Below are 22,902 nucleotides of genomic sequence, written 5' to 3' on the forward strand. Positions count from 1 at the left end.
GAGTGGTGAGAAGGACACTAGAGCCCTGAGTACCAGGCCATTAACGGCCTGATGGTACCTGCTTCTATAAACCAATGAGGAGATGGGAGAGGCAGAACTTGCACCGCGATCTGCGTCACAAATAGAACTGACTTCTGCAATAATTGAATAATATAGATTTCTACATTTATTTTGCAATGCTTACGCACGCGACACGAGCGGTGTAGTCAGCCTGTTAGACAGGTCTAAAGAAACATGATATGAAGAAAATTTTGCCTATTTCAGAAGAACACATCAAATCACATTTTTATCTGTCACATACACATATTTGGCAGATGTTATTGCAGGTGTGGCAAAATGCTTGTGTTCAAGGATAGCATACTCTGAGTTGTCCTTATGTTAGGCCCTGATATGGCTATGCCATATGGCTGTGGGCTACACTAGTTCATTTAGCAGACAAGATTTGCTTCAAATTCCGTGGCATTATTTAGTGTCATCTTATAGTATGAAGAATACAATTGAGCATGGCTGAATAAAATTACATATTTTCTCCAAACGATTTCCAAGAAAGTGCGCACACATGCGGCTATTCTGTGTTGAGCGGAAAATGCTTAATTTAGCAACTTCAGTTGTAATACAAATGTTGGGCTACAGTGCCTTGCGAAAGTATTCGGCCCCCTTGAACTTTGCGACCTTTTGCCACATTTCAGGCTTCAAACGTAAAGATATAAAACTGCATTTTTTTGTGAAGAATCAACAACAAGTGGGACACAATCATGAAGTGGAACAACATTTATTGGATATTTCAAACTTTTTTAACAAATCAAAAACTGAAAAATTGGGCGTGCAAAATTATTCAGCTCCTTTACTTTCAGTGCAGCAAACTCTCTCCAGAAGTTCAGTGAGGATCTCTGAATGATCCAATGTTGACCTAAATGACTAATGATGATAAATACAATCCACCTGTGTGTAATCAAGTCTCCGTATAAATGCACCTGCACTGTGATAGTCTCAGAGGTCCGTTAAAAGCGCAGAGAGCATCATGAAGAACAAGGAACACACCAGGCAGGTCCGAGATACTGTTGTGAAGAAGTTTAAAGCCGGATTTGGATACAAAAAGATTTCCCAAGCTTTAAACATCCCAAGGAGCACTGTGCAAGCGATAATATTGAAATGGAAGGAGTATCAGACCACTGCAAATCTAGCAAGACCTGGCCGTCCCTCTAAACTTTCAGCTCATACAAGGAGAAGACTGATCAGAGATGCAGCCAAGAGGCCCATGATCACTCTGGATGAACTGCAGAGATCTACAGCTGAGGTGGGAGACTCTGTCCATAGGACAACAATCAGTCGTATATTGCACAAATCTGGCCTTTATGGAAGAGTGGCAAGAAGAAAGCCATTTCTTAAAAGATATCGATAAAAAGTGTCGGTTAAAGTTTGCCACAAGCCACCTGGGAGACACACCAAACATGTGGAAGAAGGTGCTCTGGTCAGATGAAACCAAAATTGAACTTTTTGGCAACAATGCAAAACGTTATGTTTGGCGTAAAAGCAACACAGCTGAACACACCATCCCCACTGTCAAACATGGTGGTGGCAGCATCATGGTTTGGGCCTGCTTTTCTTCAGCAGGGACAGGGAAGATGGTTAAAATTGATGGGAAGACGGATGGAGCCAAATGCAGGACCATTCTGGAAGAATGGAAGAAGAACCTGATGGAGTCTGCAAAAGACCTGAGACTGGGACGGAGATTTGTCTTCCAACAAGACAATGATCCAAAACATAAAGCAAAATCTACAATGGAATGGTTCAAAAATAAACATATCCAGGTGTTAGAATGGCCAAGTCAAAGTCCAGACCTGAATCCAATCGAGAATCTGTGGAAAGAACTGAAAACTGCTGTTCACAAATGCTCTCCATCCAACCTCACTGAGCTCGAGCTGTTTTGCAAGGAGGAAAGGGAAAAAATGTCAGTCTCTCGATGTGCAAAACTGATAGAGACATACCCCAAGCGACTTACAGCTGTAATCGCAGCAAAAGGTGGCGCTACAAAGTATTAACTTAAGGGGGCTGAATAATTTTGCACGCCCAATTTTTCAGTCTTTGATTTGTTAAAAAAGTTTGAAATAGCCAATAAATGTCGTTCCACTTCATGATTGTGTCCCACTTGTTGTTGATTCTTCACAAAAAATTTGAAGCCTGAAATGTGGCAAAAGGTCGCAAAGTTCAAGGGGGCCGAATACTTTCGCAAGGCACTGTATATGTTTAGATTTTTTATACATTCTAAGGCTGCATGATACGACTATTGAGGATTTGAAGAAAGTTGCACGAAAGGCATGAGCTCTGACACGTTTCTTGTGCAGGCCGCACACCATCACTCTCTCATTCACAATTTGACGAGCACTTGATAATATTCTCACCAGGCCTCGAATTTCCTGGCGGCATCCCCCTTGTGTGGCCATAATGCCCCCTAAAAAAAGAAGTGGCCATTTTGGCCTTGGGCTGAATATAATAATTCCCTTCTCTCAGCTGCCATGCTCCAAAAAAACATCTCACTCACAGGGCACTCTCAGCTATCTCAATTCTTATTAACCAATGCGCGTCATGTGATCAGGTCTTCTCACAGGCATCTCAGCTAAGGCTACAAGTGAAGAGACATCGTGGACGCAAATGCGCACGCCCCTCTTATCGAATTCCGAGGCGCATATTGAAGATATTAGAACTGTCCACATTTACTTTTCGTCAGCCAAAAAGATGAGTAGGCCTAATGAACAGGAAAAGCACTGGCCTGTTTTAATCTGCTATCCCCCATAGTACAAAGGTTGACCAATTATATTATACTTGTCCTTCTGTGCAAGAAATAAATATTCCAAACATAGTCTGGGACAGTTGTGAGATGCAATAGATCCCAAATTAATACACGCATCAAAAAACATTTTAAAAGCAATGAGGCTGACGCAACAGATCAGAACATTTAGCTTAAAATATTGATCAACTAGCTATTTCTTCACATAAGCGCAGCACTGCACATACGGCAATAGGCTATAAGCGCAAATGTTTTAAATACAATCAATTAGCAGGAAAACACTTTTTATAATAAAGATGCATCTTTATGGTGAAAATGATCTTCCCCAAATTTAACTCAATTTAAACGGTGTAGAGCCTATTTGGCCACTTTAATTCACAAATCGTAACAAAAAACATACAGGCCTATGGGCAAGGCTACTATGATTTGAAAAAGTCGCAAAAAAAGGCAAGCTGTTTGCCTTACTGCACAAGCTGGGCATCATCCACAAATGATAATACATCATACACAAGTGATAGGCTAATATTGTCACACATCAGGATATTCTTAGTATTTGTAAAGACAACATTAAATTAACTCATTTTTATTTAACTAGGCAAGTCAGCTAAGAACACATAATTATTTACAATGACGGCCTACCACAGATGACACTGGGCCAATTGTGCGCCACCCTATGGGACTCCCATCACAGCCAGTTGTGATACAGTCTGGAATCAAACCAGGGTCTGTAGTGACACCTCTAGCACTGAGATGCAGTGCCTTAGACCACTTGTGCCACCCGGGAGCTCTTCAAATAATGTGTGTGAAATTAGTTTTGATTTAGAATGGACCATTATCATGCACCTGTCCCAGAACAGGAGCATGGGAAAAAAATACATGTCATCTATGAACTTAAATAGCGAATGGTGAATGCTTTTCCCATGGTTAATTTTCATGCCAGCCATGTAGGCTATACTCCTTTTGTAAAGCAAAGCAATGTGCTTAATATTAGGAAAGTTGATAAATAAATATAGCAAGCCTAATAGAAAGCTGATGGGATCCTCCTATTTTTAATAGAGGCCATCAACACGCTTGTTTTCTCACGCAGTTGCGTAGCCTATAGAAATGTTGCGCACCATGAGCTCCTGGGCTCTCATGAAGTGTTTGATTTTATATTCTAAACTATTTGCATTGATGTCAGAGTGATTAGAGGGACAATAAAGTGCTGAGTACCAGGCAGTTAAGCAAGTTTGGTAGGCTACTAATGACCATCAGCAGCATCCGAGGCTGGAGAAGCCTAGTTACCGTGACTAAACGATCACGTGTTATTTGACTGCGGTTATGACTCATGACCGCCGGTGTTGCAGTAATATGGTCACTGTAACAGCCCTAATCATGCTCACCTGGTCAAAAAGTAGGCGTAGCTGTCGTTCAGATTCGCCGACCCACTTGCTGAGGCAGTCGGCTCCCTTCCTCATGAAGAAAGACACCTTTTTGTCTCCTTGACTACACTCGTTGGCCAAAGCCCGCGCTACAAGGGTCTTCCCTGTACCTGGTGGGCCGTAGAAAAGACACCCTCTGTGGGAGAGGAGAGAGGTAAATAAGTTTAAAGCAGACAATCTGTTTTTGACATTGGAACTACATTGTGACCATGATGCAAAAAAATGCTAAATTGTTCTGTAATTAAATAACATTTCTAAATTGCAAACAAAAGAGGATACATGCTTGATATACAGTGCCTTGCGAAAGTATTCGGCCCCCTTGAACTTTGCGACCGTTTGCCACATTTCAGGCTTCAAACATAAAGATATAAAACTATTTTTTTGTGAAGAATCAACAACAAGTGGGACACAATCATGAAGTGGAACGACATTTATTGGCTATTTCAAACTTTTTTAACAAATCAAAGACTGAAAAATTGGGCGTGCAAAATGATTCAGCCCCCTTAAGTTAATACTTTGTAGCGCCACCTTTTGCTGCGATTACAGCTGTAAGTCGCTTGGGGTATGTCTCTATCAGTTTTGCACATCGAGAGACTGAAATTTTTTCCCATTCCTCCTTGCAAAACAGCTCGAGCTCAGTGAGGTTGGATGGAGAGCATTTGTGAACAGCAGTTTTCAGTTCTTTCCACAGATTCTCGATTGGATTCAGGTCTGGACTTTGACTTGGCCATTCTAACACCTGGATATGTTTATTTTTGAACCATTCCATTGTAGATTTTGCTTTATGTTTTGGATCATTGTCTTGTTGGAAGACAAATCTCCGTCCCAGTCTCAGGTCTTTTGCAGACTCCATCAGGTTTTCTTCCAGAATGGTCCTGTATTTGGCTCCATCCATCTTCCCATCAATTTTAACCATCTTCCCTGTCCCTGCTGAAGAAAAGCAGGCCCAAACCATGATGCTGCCACCACCATGTTTGACAGTGGGGATGGTGTGTTCAGGGTGATGAGCTGTGTTGCTTTTACGCCAAACATAACGTTTTGCATTGTTGCCAAAAAGTTCAATTTTGGTTTCATCTGACCAGAGCACTTTCTTCCACATGTTTGGTGTGTCTCCCAGGTGGCGTGTGGCAAACTTTAAACAACACTTTTTATGGATATCTTTAAGAAATGGCTTTCTTGCCACTCTTCCATAAAGGCCAGATTTGTGCAATATACGACTTGATTGTTGTCCTATGGACAGAGTCTCCCACCTCAGCTGTAGATCTCTGCAGTTCATCCAGAGTGATCATGGGCCTCTTGGCTGCATCTCTGATCAGTCTTCTCCTTGTATGAGCTGAAAGTTTAGAGGGACGGCCAGGTCTTGGTAGATTTGCAGTGGTCTGATACTCCTTCCATTTCAATATTATCGCTTGCACAGTGCTCCTTGGGATGTTTAAAGCTTGGGAAATCTTTTTGTATCCAAATCCGGCTTTAAACTTCTTCACAACAGTATCTCGGACCTGCCTGGTGTGTTCCTTGTTCTTCATGATGCTCTCTGCGCTTTTAACGGACCTCTGAGACTATCACAGTGCAGGTGCATTTATACGGAGACTTGATTACACACAGGTGGATTGTATTTATCATCATTAGTCATTTAGGTCAACATTGGATCATTCAGAGATCCTCACTGAACTTCTGGAGAGAGTTTGCTGCACTGAAAGTAAAGGAGCTGAATAATTTTGCACGCCCAATTTTCAGTTTTTGATTTGTTAAAAAAGTTTGAAATGTCCAATAAATGTCGTTCCACTTCATGATTGTGTCCCACTTGTTGTTGATTCTTCACAAAAAAATACAGTTTCATATCTTTATGTTTGAAGCCTGAAATGTGGCAAAAGGTCGCAAAGTTCAAGGGGGCCGAATACTTTCGCAAGGCACTGTATCTGAACATGAATTAATCTGCGCTTCCAGGTGACTTTGGTCTTTACCTTGGGGGCTGTATCTTGAACCTTTCGAAGACCTCTGGGTAAAGTAGAGGGAAGACCACCATCTCCTTCAGAGACTGGATGTGGTTGGAGAGCCCTCCTACGCTGTCAAACTTCACTGAGGTGTCCAGATTCATGGGGTCCACATCAGCGAGGCTAGCTCCCACCTTGGCCCTGTCTCTCAGCACCCCACTGGCCAGGTCCTCTGCTCTCAGGCTCAAAGGCAGACACCTTTACAAGTAACAAATACAGGTGATAAGATAAGAGTCGATGTGTGGTGAGCTTTCAGTTGCATAACGGCTGCCATGTATCACCGGGGTTTGCAGTGAAGCTAATGTGCTATACAGGACGAGTGGTCAATGGGAAGTGATTTTACCTAGTGAAAAGCCATTAATAAATTGTTTCTAATAACAAAATCCACAGGTATTCATTCACCTGTTCCTGGCCCGGGTCATGCTTTTGCTTTTCCTCCTCTCAAATCTCTCTTCGTCAGATGACGACGTAGTGTCGCTACTGTGGATGGCATGCTTCTTCACTCTGTACCAGAGGAGAGGAAAGGAGAACAAAAGACAAATCACTCCATATTAGACCATGTCAATGTACTGTAGGAAAGCAGTCTTATGAAATTATTTTTCATGCAGGGAACAACACCCACCGTATATGGCTTCTCCTTGCTGGGGATCTGTGGGTGTCAAACAGGGAGGGGTTGGTTTGTTTTCTGTTGACAGGCTCTGGAATGCATTCAGTGAGACAGAAGACGTTAAAAGAAGCAGCACTCAAGAGGCATAAAGCAAAGACAATATCAGGAAAAGGTTTTACGCAGGAAAAGGAATGTTTCAGGCAGAGGGCCAGTTCCCCAGACCTACATTAAGACTACTCCTTTACTATAAGGCACGCTCAATAGAAAATCTGGGTCCAGGAAACTACCCTTAGTGTTGCAGAAAAATCACACAATAATCAATGTTTTTCTTTACCAATAGGTGGCGCCTCGTATCTCTGTACGGTCTTGCGTTGTCTCAGGTTGTACGGTCTGTCGTTCCCCTCTCCAGCCTCCTCGGTCTCGTCTCTTTCATCATCATCATCATCCTCCTCCTCCTCCTCCTCCTCTGCTTCGTCATCCTCTTCTTCACCGTGAGATTCTAATTAGTAAACAAGATATGTTTGTGAAATTATCATCTTGTGAACCGCAAGCATTACCAACAAACTACAGGTCTCTCCATGTCCCTGTGCAGCTTTACAAGCAATCCAAACTAAGACAAACCTTCAGTCCCCTCTTCCGATTCTGTCTTGCTCATGGCTTTGTGGTGTGTCTGCATGCCAAAGGTGTTCCTGCGCAGTGCCTTCCTCCTCTTCACACGAGAGTACATGTCCATGTTTTCCTAGAAGATCAGGAGTGGAGGATATGCACGTTTAGCTTAGTCTGGCTACCACTAACACCTAAGTCGAATTCCTCGCGTCAGCCAGGCTACGTTTAGCTAGCTGGCTTGCCATCATAACATCTACAACTGGAGATAGTTACTAACAACCCACTTTCATATGGCATGATACAGATTGACTGGCTGATTGACAGACTTACCACCTCAGTGTCTGTCCACATGCGGAGTCTCTCCACCTCCCTGTTCTGTCTGATGCTGCTGATGTTGTCCATCTCCTGAAGAACTGCCTCCGCCGTGCTGACAATACATTTACATTTTAGTCATTTAGCAGACACTACTGTAAGTCGCTTTGGACAAGAGCGAGTGCATACATTTTCAAACACACACATCAGTATCGATTCATACCGCATACCTCTGATGTCTTCGCTTTGTGTTTTACAGTTCATCCCTCTCCACCCCGGTACCACCAGGTCTGAGGCCTCGTCTTCCTATAGGGAATTGTGTGTGTGTCTTCCCATAGGGTCTGGGTGTGTGTGTGTTACCTGTTGACGAGCTGGTCAAACAGCAGGCTCTGGTTGAGGTGTTCAAACTGGCTCTTCCTCACTTGGCAGCTCCTCTTCCGGTCAACATGGCCATTCATGTGAGAGTGGTCTCCTGCCCCCTCCTCCTTATGGGCTGCAGGGGTCAAAGGTAAAGAGGTCCCATCTAACTAATAGTCCAACTAATACTGTACCTACACACATAATGTTGTCATGGTCTTAAAATAACAAATGAAAACTTTGGAAACATTGACGTTACCATTTCCATTTTGCAGGGCGCCAGATGACAACCTGAAATACATTAAGATGTGTAAATATAAACACATTGCACAAAAAGACTGCCCCATTCTCAGACACAGTCAACAGATGGGGCTGAACCCAGTCCACACGGCCAGTACAGGAACTCAACCCAGAACTGTCTGTCAAAGAGGCTGTTCTTTTGCCTGCTCACCTGGTGCGGTAGGTGGGCTTGCCCCAGGAGACCCTCTGGCCCTTGGCCTGGGGGGAGGGAGAGGTGTCGCTGGAGCTGGTCTGTCTACGGGTTCGCTTCAAGGGAGGGGACAGTCCAGGACTGCTGGGACTGCTCACATCACTACTGGGATCCTTCTAAAGGGGGAGGAGAGAGAGTGGTTAGAGAGATGGAGACTGGAGAGCGGGGGGCGCAAAAGAACGGGAGAGAGAGCGGGGGCGCAAAAGAACGGGAGAGAGAGCGGGGGCGCAAAAGAACGGGAGAGAGAGCGGGGGCGCAAAAGAACGGGAGAGAGAGCGGGGGCGCAAAAGAACGGGAGAGAGAGCGGGGGCGCAAAAGAACGGGAGAGAGAGCGGGGGCGCAAAAGAACGGGAGAGAGAGGGGGCGCAAAAGAACGGGAGAGAGTGGGGGCGCAAAAGAACAGGAGAGCACGAAAGAGAGGGAGAGCGTGTGAGAGATGCCCACACATTCCACCTACAGAGAAATTAACCTAGAGAAGAAGTGTCCCCTCAGCCAACTGGTTCTGGGGGCTCCGTTCAAACACAGAGCCCCAGGACAGTAACACAATTGGACCCAACCAAATTATGAGAAAACTATAACACTGGAAAGAATCAACCAAAAAAAAAAAAAAAAAAGACCAAATGGAACGCTATCTGGCCCTAAACAGAAAGTATACAGTAGCAGAATACCTGACCACTGTGACAAACCCAAAATGAAGAAAGTCTGCCTATCTAGTTCAAGGACTATGTGCCCATTGACCACAAAATGAGATAAAATAAGTTGCACTTCCTTACATCCGTCCAAAGGCATGACCATATTAGAACCACTTATTTCCCACAGATCACAGACCCACAATGAATTTGGAAACAAACATTGATAAACTCCCATATCTGTTAGCGCAACGTGCAATCACAGCAGCAAGATGTATGACCCATTGCCATGAGAACAGGGCAACCAGTGGCGCACAAACATAGTAAATACAACCAATATTTATCTGTTTACTTATCTTCCCCTGCTGTTTGTACTACAACTATTTGCACATTGTTAAAAACACTGCACATTGCTGATAACATTTGAAACATCTATCCTTTTGAAACCTTTGAGTGCAATGTTTACTGTACTTTGTTATTTTCAGTTTTGTTTAATCCACTTGTTTTGGCAATATAAAACGTGTTTCCCATGCCAATAAAGCGCCGTTGAATTGGTAAGAGGGAGGGAGGAATAACACGTATCATGTTGATACACTTCTTAATAGCGGGAGTGTTTACTAATAAGCAATTGTTTTGTTAGCCTAGTCTGTCTATTAAAACCCCCATGTGGTAGCCTACCGTTTGTAAAACAGGCAATTTTACAGTTAATCCCCGTCATTTGGATACATTCATTTATGTTAATGCATCTATTACAGTAATTTACCGTTCTCATTCTCGAAACATTGTTTGCAGAGTTCACAACCTGCTACACTCGTGATAAATATTTTGGGATTGATTTTATACCATCATTAACCCGCTCCATGTGAGCATGTGTCTGGCTTCTCTGTCCTGCTAATGTTGCCTTAGCGCACCCGCCTGAGCACGCATAGAAGTACTTGGACTGCTTCATGAAAATGTCAAATGCAGGAAAGTGTCAAATGCAGGAAAGTGCCCCATTTTTTTTTTTTTTACCTCACAGAGCCATTCAAATTATAATAGTTCCTCACAGTATTTGAAAAATCTTCCCAACACTCTCCCCTCTATACTAAATGTACAGTGGGGCAAAAAACTATTTAGTCAGCCACCAATTGTGCAAGTTCTCCCTACTTAAAAAGATGAGGCCTGTAATTTTCATCATAGGTACACTTTAACTAAGACAGACAAAATGAGGAGAAAAAAATACAGAAAATCACATTGTAGGATTTTTAATGAATTTATTTGCAAATTAATGGTGGAAAATAAGTATTTGGTCACCTACAAACAAGCAAGATTTCTGGCTCGCACAGACCTGTAACTTCTTCTTTAAGAGGCTCCTCTGTCCTCCACTCGTTACCTGTACTAATGGCACCTGTTTGAACTTGTTATCAGTATAAAATACATTGTCCACAACCTCAAACAGTCACTATGGCCAAGACCAAAGAGCTGTCAAAGGACACCAGAAACAAAATTGTAGGGGGGCCTCCCGGGTGGCGCAGTGGTTAAGCTGTGCAGCTGTGCCATCAGAGTCCCTGGGTTCGCGCACAGGCTCTGTCGTAACCGGCCGCGACCGGGAGGTCCGTGGGGCGACGCACAATTGGCCTAGCGTCGCCCGGGTTAGGGAGGGCTTGGTCGGTAGGGGTGTCCTTGTCTCATCGCTCATCGACTCCTGTGGCGGGCTGGGCGCAGTGTACACTAGCCAAGGTGGCCAGGTGCACGGTGTTTCCTCCGGCGCATTGGTGCGGCTGGCTTCCGGGTTGGATGTGCGCTGTGTTAAAGAAGCAGCGGCTTGGTTGGTTGTGTATCGGAGGACGCATGACTTTCAACCTTCGTCTCTCCCGAGCCCGTACGGGAGTTGTAGCGATGAGACAAGATAGTAGCTACTACAACAATTGGATACTACGAAATTGGGGAGAAAAAGGGGTAAAATTTTAAAAATTTAAAATAAAAATAGAAACAAAATTGTAGACCTACAGGCTCGGAAGACTGAATCTGCAATATTTTGCAGCTTGGTTTTGACAGCTTGGTTTGAAGAAATCAACTGTGGGAGCAATTATTAGGAAATGGAAGACATACAAGACCACTGATAATCTCCCTCGATCTGGGGCTCCACGCAAGAGCTCACCCCGTGGTCACAAAAACGGTGAGTAAATATCCCAGAACCACACGGGGGGACCTAGTGAATGACCTGCAGAGAGCTGGGACCAAAAGCCTACCATCAGTAACACACTACGCCGCCAGGGACTCAAATCCTGCAGTGCCAGATGTGTCCCCCTGCTTAAGCCAGTACATGTCCAGGCCCGTCTGAAATTTGCTAGAGAGCATTTGGATGATCCAGAAGAAGATTGGGAGAATAGTTTCACATATGACAAAATATAACTTTTTGGTAAAAACTCAACTCGTCGTGTTTGGAGGACAAAGAATGCTGAGTTGCATCCAAAGAACACCATACCTACTGTGAAGCATGGGGGTGGAAACATCATGCTTTGGGGCTGTTTTTCTGCAAAGGGACCAGGACTACTGATCCGTGTACATTAAGGAATTAATGGGGCCATGTATCGTGAGATTTTGAGTGAAAACCTCCTTCCATCAGCAAGGGCATTGAAGATGAAACGTAGCTGGGTCTTTCAGCATGACAATGATCCCAAACACACCGCCCGGGCAACGAAGGAGTGGCTTCGTAAGAAGCATTTCAAGGTCCTGGAGTGGCCTAGCCAGTCTCCAGATCTCAACCCCATTGAAAATCTTTGGAGGGAGTTAAAAGTCCGTGTTGCCCAGCAACAGCCCCAAAACATCACTGCTCTAGAGGAGATCTGCATGGAGGAATGGGCCAAAATACCAGCAACAGTGTGTGAAAACCTTGTGAAGACTTACAGAAAATGTTTGACCTGTCATTGCCAACAAAGGGTATATAACAAAGTATTGAGAAACTTTTGTTATTGACCAAATACTTATTTTCCACCATAATTTGCAAATAAATAAAAAATCCTACAATGTGATTTTCTGGATTTTTCTCATTTTGTCTGTCATAGTTGAAGTGTACCTATGATGAAAATTGCAGGCCTCTCATCTTTTTAAGTGGGAGAACTTGCACAATTGGTGGCTGACTAAATAAGTTTTTGCCCCACTGTATTATCTCCAATGTAACGTCCATGTAAAAAACCTGTCTGATTAGGATTAATAATATCTGACAATACTTTAATTCTATGCGCCAAGCATTTTGCTAGGATTTGTGCATCACAACACTGAAGTGTAAGAGGTCTCCAATTTTCTTTATATATTCCACTTGGGTCCTCTTTCAGTAATAATGATATCAGACCTTGTTGCGAGATAATTTACCATTCATACAGGAGTGGTTAAAACATGCTAATAATGGTCCTTTGAGTATATCAAAAAGAGTTTTGTATACTTCCACTGGTATGCCATCCAGCCCTGGAGTTTTCCCATCCTTAAAGGCCCCAATTGCATCAAGAAGTTCCTCCTCTGTAATTTGGCATTCACATGAGTCTTTCTGTACAGATGATAATTTTGCATTATTATTAGGAAAAAATCCATACAATTCATTTCAGTTAGTGGAGATGGAGACTGAAACGAAAACATTCTTAAAGTACTTTACTTTCTCTTTCAAATATCATTCGGCGAATCATGTGTGGCTCCATTTGTAACAAGTTAACACATTTTGGGGGGTAGCATTTCTATATTGAAGATTGAAAAGGAATTGTGCATTTTTCCCCATATTCCATCCAGTTAGCTTTATTTTTATAATATATTACACACTGGATCTTTCTTGAATAAGTTCCTCCATTTATTTTTCCTCTAACTTATTCTGTGCCTCTATGGTACAGTTTTTATTACTATCTAACCGTACTGTTAGTCCTTCAATTTCCTTTGTTAATATGGACTCTTGATCTAAATTGCTTTTGTTTCATAGATGAGTACTGAATTGCATGGCCTCTAAAGGCACACTTAAGTGTCCTTTACAATAAGGGGATCTGCTGTACCTGTGTTATGCCTGAAAAAGTATGTTATAAATTCTTCTGTCCTAGTTCTAAACAATGCATCATCTAGTAGGCCTTTGACTAAATCTCCAATATCCTCGCCCATGTGGAAATTCTGTAAGAGTAATATATGCCAATCATGTGATGATCCGACCGCATTCTGTCCCCTATCAACACTTTTTTTTTTTTTTTTTTTACTTTTGGTGCCAGAGAGAATGGCATAAGAAAGTAGTCAAGACGACTAGCTTGATTAAGCCTCCGCCATGTATATCTCACTAGGTAAGGGTATTTAAGTTTACATATATCCACTAATTCCAATATATCCATGACATTCATGATTTCCTTAAGTGCCTGAGGGTGATAGTTTGTAGAGTGATTTCCTTCCCGGTCCATAGAGGTATTTAAGACCGTATTAAAATCTCCCACCATAATAAGAGTCGTGTTCCTTGTAGAGTTGATACATTCTTATATAAATTTTCAAAGAAGCTTGGATCATAATTATTCAGAGCGTATAGGTTAATAAGCCATATCGGTTTATTGTCCAATAACATATTTAAAATAATCCATCTATCTTTATGATCTGTTTGGACAATTTGCACATTTGGATCAAAATTACTGTTAATTAAAACCATGAATTTCTTTGCCAGTGGGAGAAATATATTAAATTAAATATAATATATTAAATATAATATAAAAGACGACTCCGGGATGCTGGCCTTCTAGGCAGAGTTCCTCTGTCCAGTGTTGGTGTTCTTTTGCCCAACTTTCATTTTTATTGGCCAGTAGGAGATCTTCAGTTTCTTGGCAATTTCTCGCATGAAATAGCCTGCATTTCTCAGAACAAGAATAGGCTGACGAGGTCCATGGGGAGACGCACAATTGGCCTAGCGTCGTCCGGGTTAGGGAGGGTTTGGCCGGTAGGGATATCCTTGTCTCATCGCGCACTAGCGACTCCTGTGGCGGGCCGGGCGCAGTGCACGCTAACCAGGTTGCCAGGTGCACGGTGTTTCCTCTGACACATTGGTGCGGCTGGCTTCCGGGTTGGATGCGCGCTGTGTTAAGAAGCAGTGCGGCTTGGTTTGGTTGTGTTTCAGAGGACGCATAGCTTTCGACCTGCGTCTCTCCCGAGCCCATACGGGAGTTATAGCGATGAGACAAGATAGTAACTACTAATAATTGGATACGAAATTGGGGAGAAAAGGGGGTAAAAATCTAAAAATATCATCTGTTTCAGGCTACAATAGTCATTTACAACATTAACCATGTCTACACTGTATTTCAGATCAATTAGATGTTATTTTAATAGACAAAAAACAAGGACATCTCTAAGTGACCCCAAACTTTGGTAGTGTTGAAGGGGGGTGAATTGAGCCAATTGTAAGCTGGGGATGATTAGGTGACTGATGGTATGAGGGCCAGATTGGTAATTTAGCCAGGACAACAGCCCTGCTTAGCTTCAGACGCAAGCCAGCAGTGGGACGCAGGGTGGTGTGTGTGTGTGTAATATATATATAACAAAATAAAGTTACAATAAATAAATTGATACTTTGAGCAATACTTAAGGACTGCGTTCTGTTCAGTCATTGGTGTGTGATGCACATCCCTCCTTGTCTGACTGATTGTCAAACTAGTCTCCATGTAGGCTGCTAGCAGTGGTCTATGGCAGCAGACAGGCTATTGTGTTGTATCAATAAGGAAGGAATGACATACAAGTACCAAGGACATGGCATCACTTTATACTCCTGTGTTTCATGGTTCAGTCAGTGCGTCAAGTCTCGCTGTCTGTCTCCTTTCTCCCCGCCTCAATATCTTCCCTCGCTCTCTCAATTCAATTAAAAACTGGCTTTGTTGGCATGGGAAACATGTTTACATTGGCAAAGCAAGTGAAATAAACAAAATGACAAAAACCAACAAAGCTAAATTAACTTCTCTAGGATAGGGGGCAGAATTTGGAATTTTGGATGAATTTCAACTGCCTGCTACTCATCCCCAGAAGATAAGATATTCATATTATTAGTATATTTGGATAGAAAACCATCTGAAGTTTCTAAAACTGTTTGAATCATGTCTGAGTATAACAGAACTTATTTAGCAGGCGAAACCCAGAGGACAAACCATAGATTTTTTTGTGTGTTGAGGTCACCCTGTTTTCATTGAGTTTTCATTGGGAATCCAGATTTCTAAGGGGATTGCCTGCAGTTCCTACCACTTCCACTGGATGTCACCATTCTTTAGAAATTGGTTGAGGTTATTCCTTTGTGTAATGAAGTACTGCCATCTTGAAAAAGTGTCACTTCGTGTGTACTGTTTGATAGAGGCGCAAGACCAGAAAGCATGCTTGAGTTTGTTATCTTCCTGTATTGAACACAGATCATCCAGTCTTCAATTTGATCGATAATTTAAATAACTAAAGTTGTATTACAAAAGTAGTTTGAAATGTTTTGGCAAAGTTTACAGGTAACTTTTGAGATATTTTGTCGTCACGTTGCACAAGTTGGAACCGGTGTTTTTCTGGATCAAACACATTTTGGATATATATGGACGGAATTAATCGAACAAAAAAGGACCATTTGTGATGTTTATGGGACATATTGGAATGCCAACAGAAGAGACTCGTCAAAGATAAGGCATGATGTATATTTTTTATTTCTGTGTTTTGTGTCGCACCTGCAGGGTTGAAATTTTCTTTTATTTACTATGGCGCTATGCTCAGATAATAGCATCGGTTGCTTTAGCCGAAAAGCCTTATTGAAATCTGACATGTTGGCTGGATTCACAACACGTGTACAGTGCCTTGCGAAAGTATTCGGCCCCCTTGAACTTTGCGACCTTTTGCCACATTTCAGGCTTCAAACATAAAGATATAAAACTGTATGTTTTTGTGAAGAATCAACAACAAGTGGGACACAATCATGAAGAGGAACAACATTTATTGGATATTTCAAACTTTTTTAACAAATCAAAAACTGAAAAATTGGGCGTGCAAAATTATTCAGCCCCTTTACTTTCAGTGCAGCAAACTCTCTCCATAAGTTCAGTGAGGATCTCTGAATGATCCAATGTTGACCTAAATGACTAATGATGATAAATACAATCCACCTGTGTGTAATCAAGTTTCCGTATAAATGCACCTGCACTGTGATAGTCTCAGAGGTCCGTTAAAAGCGCAGAGAGCATCATGAAGAACAAGGAACACACCAGGCAGGTCCAAGATACTGTTGTGAAGAAGTTTAAAGCCGGATTTGGATACAAAAAGATTTCCCAAGCTTTAAACATCCCAAGGAGCACTGTGCAAGCGATAATATTGAAATGGAAGGAGTATCAGACCACTGCAAATCTACCAAGACCTGGCCGTCCCTCTAAACTTTCAGCTCATACAAGGAGAAGACTGATCAGAGATGCAGCCAAGAGGCCCATGATCACTCTGGATGAACTGCAGAGATCTACAGCTGAGGTGGGAGACTCTGTCCATAGGACAACAATCAGTTGTATATTGCACAAAGCTGGCCTTTATGGAAGAGTGGCAAGAAGAAAGCCATTTCTTAAAGATATCCATAAAAAGTGTTGTTTAAAGTTTGCCACAAGCCACCTGGGAGACACACCAAACATGTGGAAGAAGGTGCTCTGGTCAGATGAAACCAAAATTGAACTTTTTGGCAACAATGCAAAACGTTATGTTTGGCGTAAAAGCAACACAGCTCATCACCCTGAACACACCATCCCCACTGTCAAACATGGTGGTGGCAGCATCATGGTTTGGGCCTGCTTTTCTTCAGCAGGGACAGGGAAGATGGTTAAAATTGATGGGAAGATGGATGGAGCCAAATACAGGACCATTCTGGAAGAAAACCTGATGGAGTCTGCAAAAGACCTGAGACTGGGATGGAGATTTGTCTTCCAACAAGACAATGATCCAAAACATAAAGCAAAATCTACAATGGAATGGTTCAAAAATAAACATATCCAGGTGTTAGAATGGCCAAGTCAAAGTCCAGACCTGAATCCAATCGAGAATCTGTGGAAAGAACTGAAAACTGCTGTTCACAAATGCTCTCCATCCAACCTCACTGAGCTCGAGCTGTTTTGCAAGGAGGAATGGGAACAATTTTCAGTCTCTCGATGTGCAAAACTGATAGACATACCCCAAGCGACTTACAGCTGTAATCGCAGCAAAAGGTGGCGCTACAAAGTATTAACTTAAGGGGGCTGAATAATTTTGCACCCCCAATTTTTCAGTTTTTGATTTGTTAAAAAAGTTTGAAATATCCAATAAATGTGGTTCCTCTTCATGATTGTGTCCCACTTGTTGTTGATTCTTCACAAAAAAAAATACAGTTTTATATTTTTATGTTTGAAGCCTGAAATGTGGCAAAAGGTTGCAAAGTTCAAGGGGGCCGAATACTTTCGCAAGGCACTGTAGCTTTAATTTGCAATCTTGCATGTGTGATTTCATGCAAGTTTGATTTTTATAGGAATTTATTTGAATTTGGTGCTCTGCATTTTCTCTGGCTTTTGGCCAAGTGGGACGCTACCGTCCCACATATCCCAGAGAGGTTAACCTCTTCATCCTACCCCCTCCTTTTTCGAACATTCTGTTAAAAATCGCGCAACATTTCAGCGTCCTACTACTCATGCCAGGAATATAGTATATGCATATGATTAGTATGTGTGGATAGAAAACACTCTGAAGTTCCTAAAACTGGTTAAATCACGGCTGTGACTATAACAGAGCGTGTGTTTCATCAAAAAGAGCAAGAAAAACTGGTCACTGAAAGCTGAAAAAAGTATCCATGCGCCCCTTTCATGGATTGTTTAAAGGAAACCAAATTTAATATGGACACGGATGCAGTTCCTACAGCTTCCACACGATGTCGCCAAAAATGTCATTTTCATTGACAAAAATCCTTTGAGACATTACCAATAGATCCGTCATTCCATCCAGCCTACCTCAATCGATTTTGGAAGATTGAAAAATGGACATTGTTTTCTTGAGTAGCTGCTATTGAATACAGATCGCCCAGTGATCAATTTGATCGCTTATTAACGTTTACAAATACCTAAAGTTGGGTTACAAAAGTAGGTTGAAGTGTTTTGTCAAAGAATATAGGCAACTTATATAATTTTTAAAAATGACGTTGCGTGTTGGAAGAGAGCTTTTTTCCTGAAGCAGACAGGCTATACAAATGGATATTTTGGGCATTGGGCATATTTTGGACGGATTTAATCGGGAAAAATACCAATTTGTGATGTTTATGGGACATATAGGAGTGCCAACAAAGAATATCATCAAAGGTAATGAATGTTTTATATTTTATTTCTGCGTTTTTGTGTAGCGCCGGCTACGCTAATTCTTTTGTTTACGTCACGTTCAGGCATTTTGGGGTGTTGCATGCTATCAGATAATAGCTTCTCATGCTTTCGCCGAAAAGCATTTTAAAAATCTGACTTGTTGGCTAGATTCACAACGAGTGTAGCTTTAATTCAATACCCTGCATGTGTATTTTAATGAACGTTTGAGTTTTAACGAGTACATTTAGCATTTAGCGTAGCGCATTTGCATTTCCAGGTGCCTACTTGAGACGTCTGCGTCTCAAGTAGGATCAAGAAGTTAACACCATAGTACCCTCCAAGCTCGTCATCAAGCTCGAGACCCTGGGTCTCGCCCCCGCCCTGTGCAAATGGGTACTGGACTTCCTGACGGGCCGCCCCCAGGTGGTGAGGGTAGGCAACAACATCTCCACCCCGCTGAATCTCAACACTGGGGCCCCACAAGGGTGCATTCTGAGCCCTCTCCTGTACTCCCTGTTCACCCACGACTGCGTGGCCACGCACGCCTCCAACTCAATCATCAAGTTTGCGGACGACACAGTGGTAGGCTTGATTACCAACAACGACGAGACGGCCTACAGGGAGGAGGTGAGGGCCCTCGTAGTGTGGTGTCAGGAAAATAACCTCACACTCAACATCAACAAAACTAAGGAGATGATTGTCGACTTCAGGAAACAGCAGAGGGAACACCCCCCTATCCACATCGATGGAACAGTAGTGGAGAGGGTAGCAAGTTAAGTTCCTCGGCATACACATCACAGACAAACTGAATTGGTTCACCCACACAGACAGCATCGTGAAGAAGGCGCAGCAGCGCCTCTTCAACCTCAGGAGGCTGAAGAAATTCGGCTTGTCACCAAAAGCTCTCACAAACTTCTACAGATGCACAATCGAGAGCATCCTGGCGGGCTGTATCACCGCCTGGTACGGCAACTGCTCCGCCCACAACCGTAAGGCTCTCCAGAGGGTAGTGAGGTCTGCACAACGCATCACCGGGGGCAGACTACCTGCCCTCCAGGACACCTACACCACCCGATGTTACAGGAAGGCCATAAAGATCATCAAGGACAACAACCACCCGAGCCACTGCCTGTTCACCCCACTATCATCCAGAAGGCGAGGTCAGTACAGGTGCATCAAAGCTGGGACCGAGAGACTGAAAAACAGCTTCTATCTCAAGGCCATCAGACTGTTAAACAGCCACCACTAACATTGAGTGGCTGTTGCCAACACACTGACACTGACTCAACTCCAGCCACTTTAATAATGGGAATTGATGGGAAATGATGCAAAATATATCACTAGCCACTTTAAACAATGCTACCTAATATAATGTTTACATACCCTACATTATTCATCTCATCTCATATGTGTATACTGTACTCGATACCATCTACTGTATCTTGCCTATGCCGCTCTGTACCATCACTCATTCATATATCTTTATGTACATATTCTTTATCCCCTTTCACTTGTGTGTATAAGACAGTAGTTTTGGAATTGTTAGTTAGATTACTTGTTGGTTATTACTGCATTGTCGGAACTAGAAGCACAAGCATTTCGCTACACTGGCATTAACATCTGCTAACCATGTGTATGTGACAAATACAATTTGATTTGAAGTATGAATGCCCTGACATCTGCTGAGGCCATATCACCGTGAATGCTGCATGGCCAATGCAGACGTCGGATTTCCCATGCACCCAGATGCACTTCTCTCTCCAGAACGCACTCTCCAGCCAATTTGTGCACATTCATTGTTTCATAACAGATTACCGACCATTTCGAATCCCACCGTACCTTCTCCGCTATGCAATCTGGTTTCAGAGCTGGTCATGGGTGCACCTCAGCCACGCTCACGGACCTAAATGATATCATAACCGCCATCGAAAAGAGACCATGCTGTGCAACCGTATTCGTCGACCTGGCCAAAGCTTTCGACTCTGTCAATCACCACATTCGTATCGGCTGACTCAACAGCCTTGGTTTCTCAAATGATTGCCTCACCAACTAATTCTCTGATAAAGTTCAGTGTGTCAAATCAGAGGGCCTGTTATCCGGGCCTCTGGCAGTCTATGGGGGTGCCACGGGGTTCAATTCTCGGGCAGACTCTTCTCTGTATACATCAATGATGTCGCTCTTGCTGCTGGTGAGTCTCTGATCCACCTCTACGCAGACGACACCATTCTGTATACTTCTGGCCCGTCTTTGGACACTTAACTAATCTCCAGACGAGCTTCAATGTCATTAGAACTCTCCCTTCCGTGGCCTCCAACTGCTCTTACATGCAAGCAAAACTAAATGCATCCTCTTTAACCGACGCACCGGGCCGCCCGTCCAGCATTACTACTCTGGACGGTTCCGACTTAGAATATATGGACAACTATAAATACCTAGGTGTCTGGTTAGACTGTAAACTCTAATTCCAGACTCACATTAAACATTTCCAATCCAAAATTAAATCTAGAATCGGCTTCCTATTTTGCAACAAAGCATCCTTCACTCATGCTGCCAAACGTACCCTCGTAAAATAGACCATCCTACCGATCCGACTTCGGCGATGTCATTTACAAAATAGCCTCCAACACTCTACTCAACAAATTGCATGCAGTCTATCACAGTGCCATCCGTTTTGTCACCAAAGCCCCATATACTACCCACCACTGCGACCTGTACGCTCTCATTGGCTGACCCTCGCTTCATACTCGTCGCCAAACCCACTGGCTCCAGGTCATCTACAAGTCTATGCTAGGTAACGCCCCGCCTTATCTCAGCTCACTCGTCACCACAGTAGCACCCACCCGTAGCACACGCTCCAGCAGGTATATCTCACTGGTCCCCCCCCAAATCCAAAACCTCCTTTGGCCGCCTTTCCTTCCAGTTCTCTGCTGCCAATGACTGGAACGAATTGCAAAAAAAGAAAACACTTTAGCTTGAGACTCATATCTCACTCACAAGCTTTAAGCACCATCTGTCAGAGCAGCTCACAGATCACTGCACATAGCCCATCCAACTACCTCATCCCCATACTGTATTTATTTATCTTGCTCCTTTGTACACCATAATCTCTACTTGCACATTCATCTTCTGCACATCTACCACTCCAGTGTTTAATTGCTATATTGTAATTACTTCACCACCATGGCCTATTTATTGCCTTACCTCCCTTATCCTACCTCATTTGCACACACTGTATATAGACTTTTTTCTGCTGTATTATTGACTGTATGTTTGTTTATTCCATGTGTAACCCTGTGTTGTTGTAGGTGTCGTACTGCTTTGCTTTATCTTGGCCAGGCCGCAGTTATAAATGAGAACTGGTTCTCAACTAGCCAACCTGGTTAAAGGTTAAATAAAATAAATTAATTGCGTGAATGGTTTTCGTTCAATTGTTAGTGTATATCAATTCCATAACATAGATCACCAGTAGTACATTTACTGTGAATTCCTAATCTACAATGTTTGTTACGGTTATTATTTTAATGTGTTCAATATTATTATTCCAGTCTTCCCGCTCTCATTGTCTGAGTGGACACATTGTTTGCAGAGTGCACAATATATGCTATACTTGTGAGAAACAAGTGTTGGTTTATTTCATTCCATTTGAGTTTTTTCAAATTTAGTCATTAGTTGTGTTCGAATACCCATACTAACACTGTATACTACATATTTGTTCATTTTAGTATACTGTAAACTAACAGTATCCTTTCAGTTGAGCATACTAGAGCGTCGCCTGTCTACCGGAGTTGATGCTGTTGATATGCAACCTTATTAGCATAACAAATTACTAGCTAGAAATTTTACGACTTCGGGTGTGTTTTTCAATTCAATAAGGAGTGCACACAATCCAAGCATTACCAGATTGTCAGTTTGTAAATTCAGAGCGTTTCGCTCTGGGAGCGTTCAGAGCACACACTGGACGCTCTGGCATAGGAGTAGAGTAGATTTGTGTGTTCTGACAACGGCAGTCAAGCACCCAAGCTAACTGGCTAGCTACTTCCAGACAAATTAAAGAACACCTGACTGACCATTTTACTCACCCTGGCAGAACTGGTTAGGCTTTTTTTTTAATGTCATCTGACATGCTGACCACACCACTCACCACTCAAAATAAAATGTACACATACATGTTATTAAATCATTGCACCCACACTGCTCGCGAGCGTCTGCACAGCCAGGCGCTAAAATAGAATTTGGTTATTTTTATGACGTGCAACATGCCGCAAGTCCTGCCTCTCCCATCTCCTCATTGGTTTTTAGGTGCATATACCCACGTGGGTGATTGAAAGATGAACCGAGGTCTATACTCAGTTCATCTTGTGGTAAAGATGGGTTGCCAACCTCCATATAAAGAGGT

General features: G+C 42.7%; 1 protein-coding gene across 5 annotated transcripts in view; it reads right to left on the reverse strand.

Annotated features, from left to right (window-relative positions):
* The window catches only part of LOC110529879 (ATPase family AAA domain containing 2B), a 121,938-nt gene that overhangs the window by 93,237 nt on the left and 5,799 nt on the right, over positions 1-22,902 (reverse strand). For all 5 annotated transcript variants that reach the window (XR_005052873.1, XR_005052871.1, XR_005052870.1 and 2 more), the window contains exons 2-11: positions 8,537-8,691; positions 8,345-8,376; positions 8,089-8,221; positions 7,747-7,843; positions 7,432-7,549; positions 7,145-7,309; positions 6,826-6,901; positions 6,606-6,707; positions 6,174-6,401; positions 4,171-4,345 (exon numbers count right to left, since the gene is read on the reverse strand). Coding sequence is in view for 1 of the 5 variants with exons in the window: in XM_036985427.1 (XP_036841322.1) it covers positions 4,171-4,345; positions 6,174-6,401; positions 6,606-6,707; positions 6,826-6,901; positions 7,145-7,309; positions 7,432-7,549; positions 7,747-7,843; positions 8,089-8,221; positions 8,345-8,376; positions 8,537-8,691 (1,281 nt within the window). In the remaining 4 variants the exon portion in view is untranslated. The remainder of the gene's footprint in view (positions 1-4,170; positions 4,346-6,173; positions 6,402-6,605; positions 6,708-6,825; positions 6,902-7,144; positions 7,310-7,431; positions 7,550-7,746; positions 7,844-8,088; positions 8,222-8,344; positions 8,377-8,536; positions 8,692-22,902) is intronic.

The sequence above is a fragment of the Oncorhynchus mykiss genome, chromosome 8, assembly GCF_013265735.2.
Source record: "Oncorhynchus mykiss isolate Arlee chromosome 8, USDA_OmykA_1.1, whole genome shotgun sequence".
In the NCBI taxonomy this organism is placed as follows: domain Eukaryota; kingdom Metazoa; phylum Chordata; class Actinopteri; order Salmoniformes; family Salmonidae; genus Oncorhynchus; species Oncorhynchus mykiss.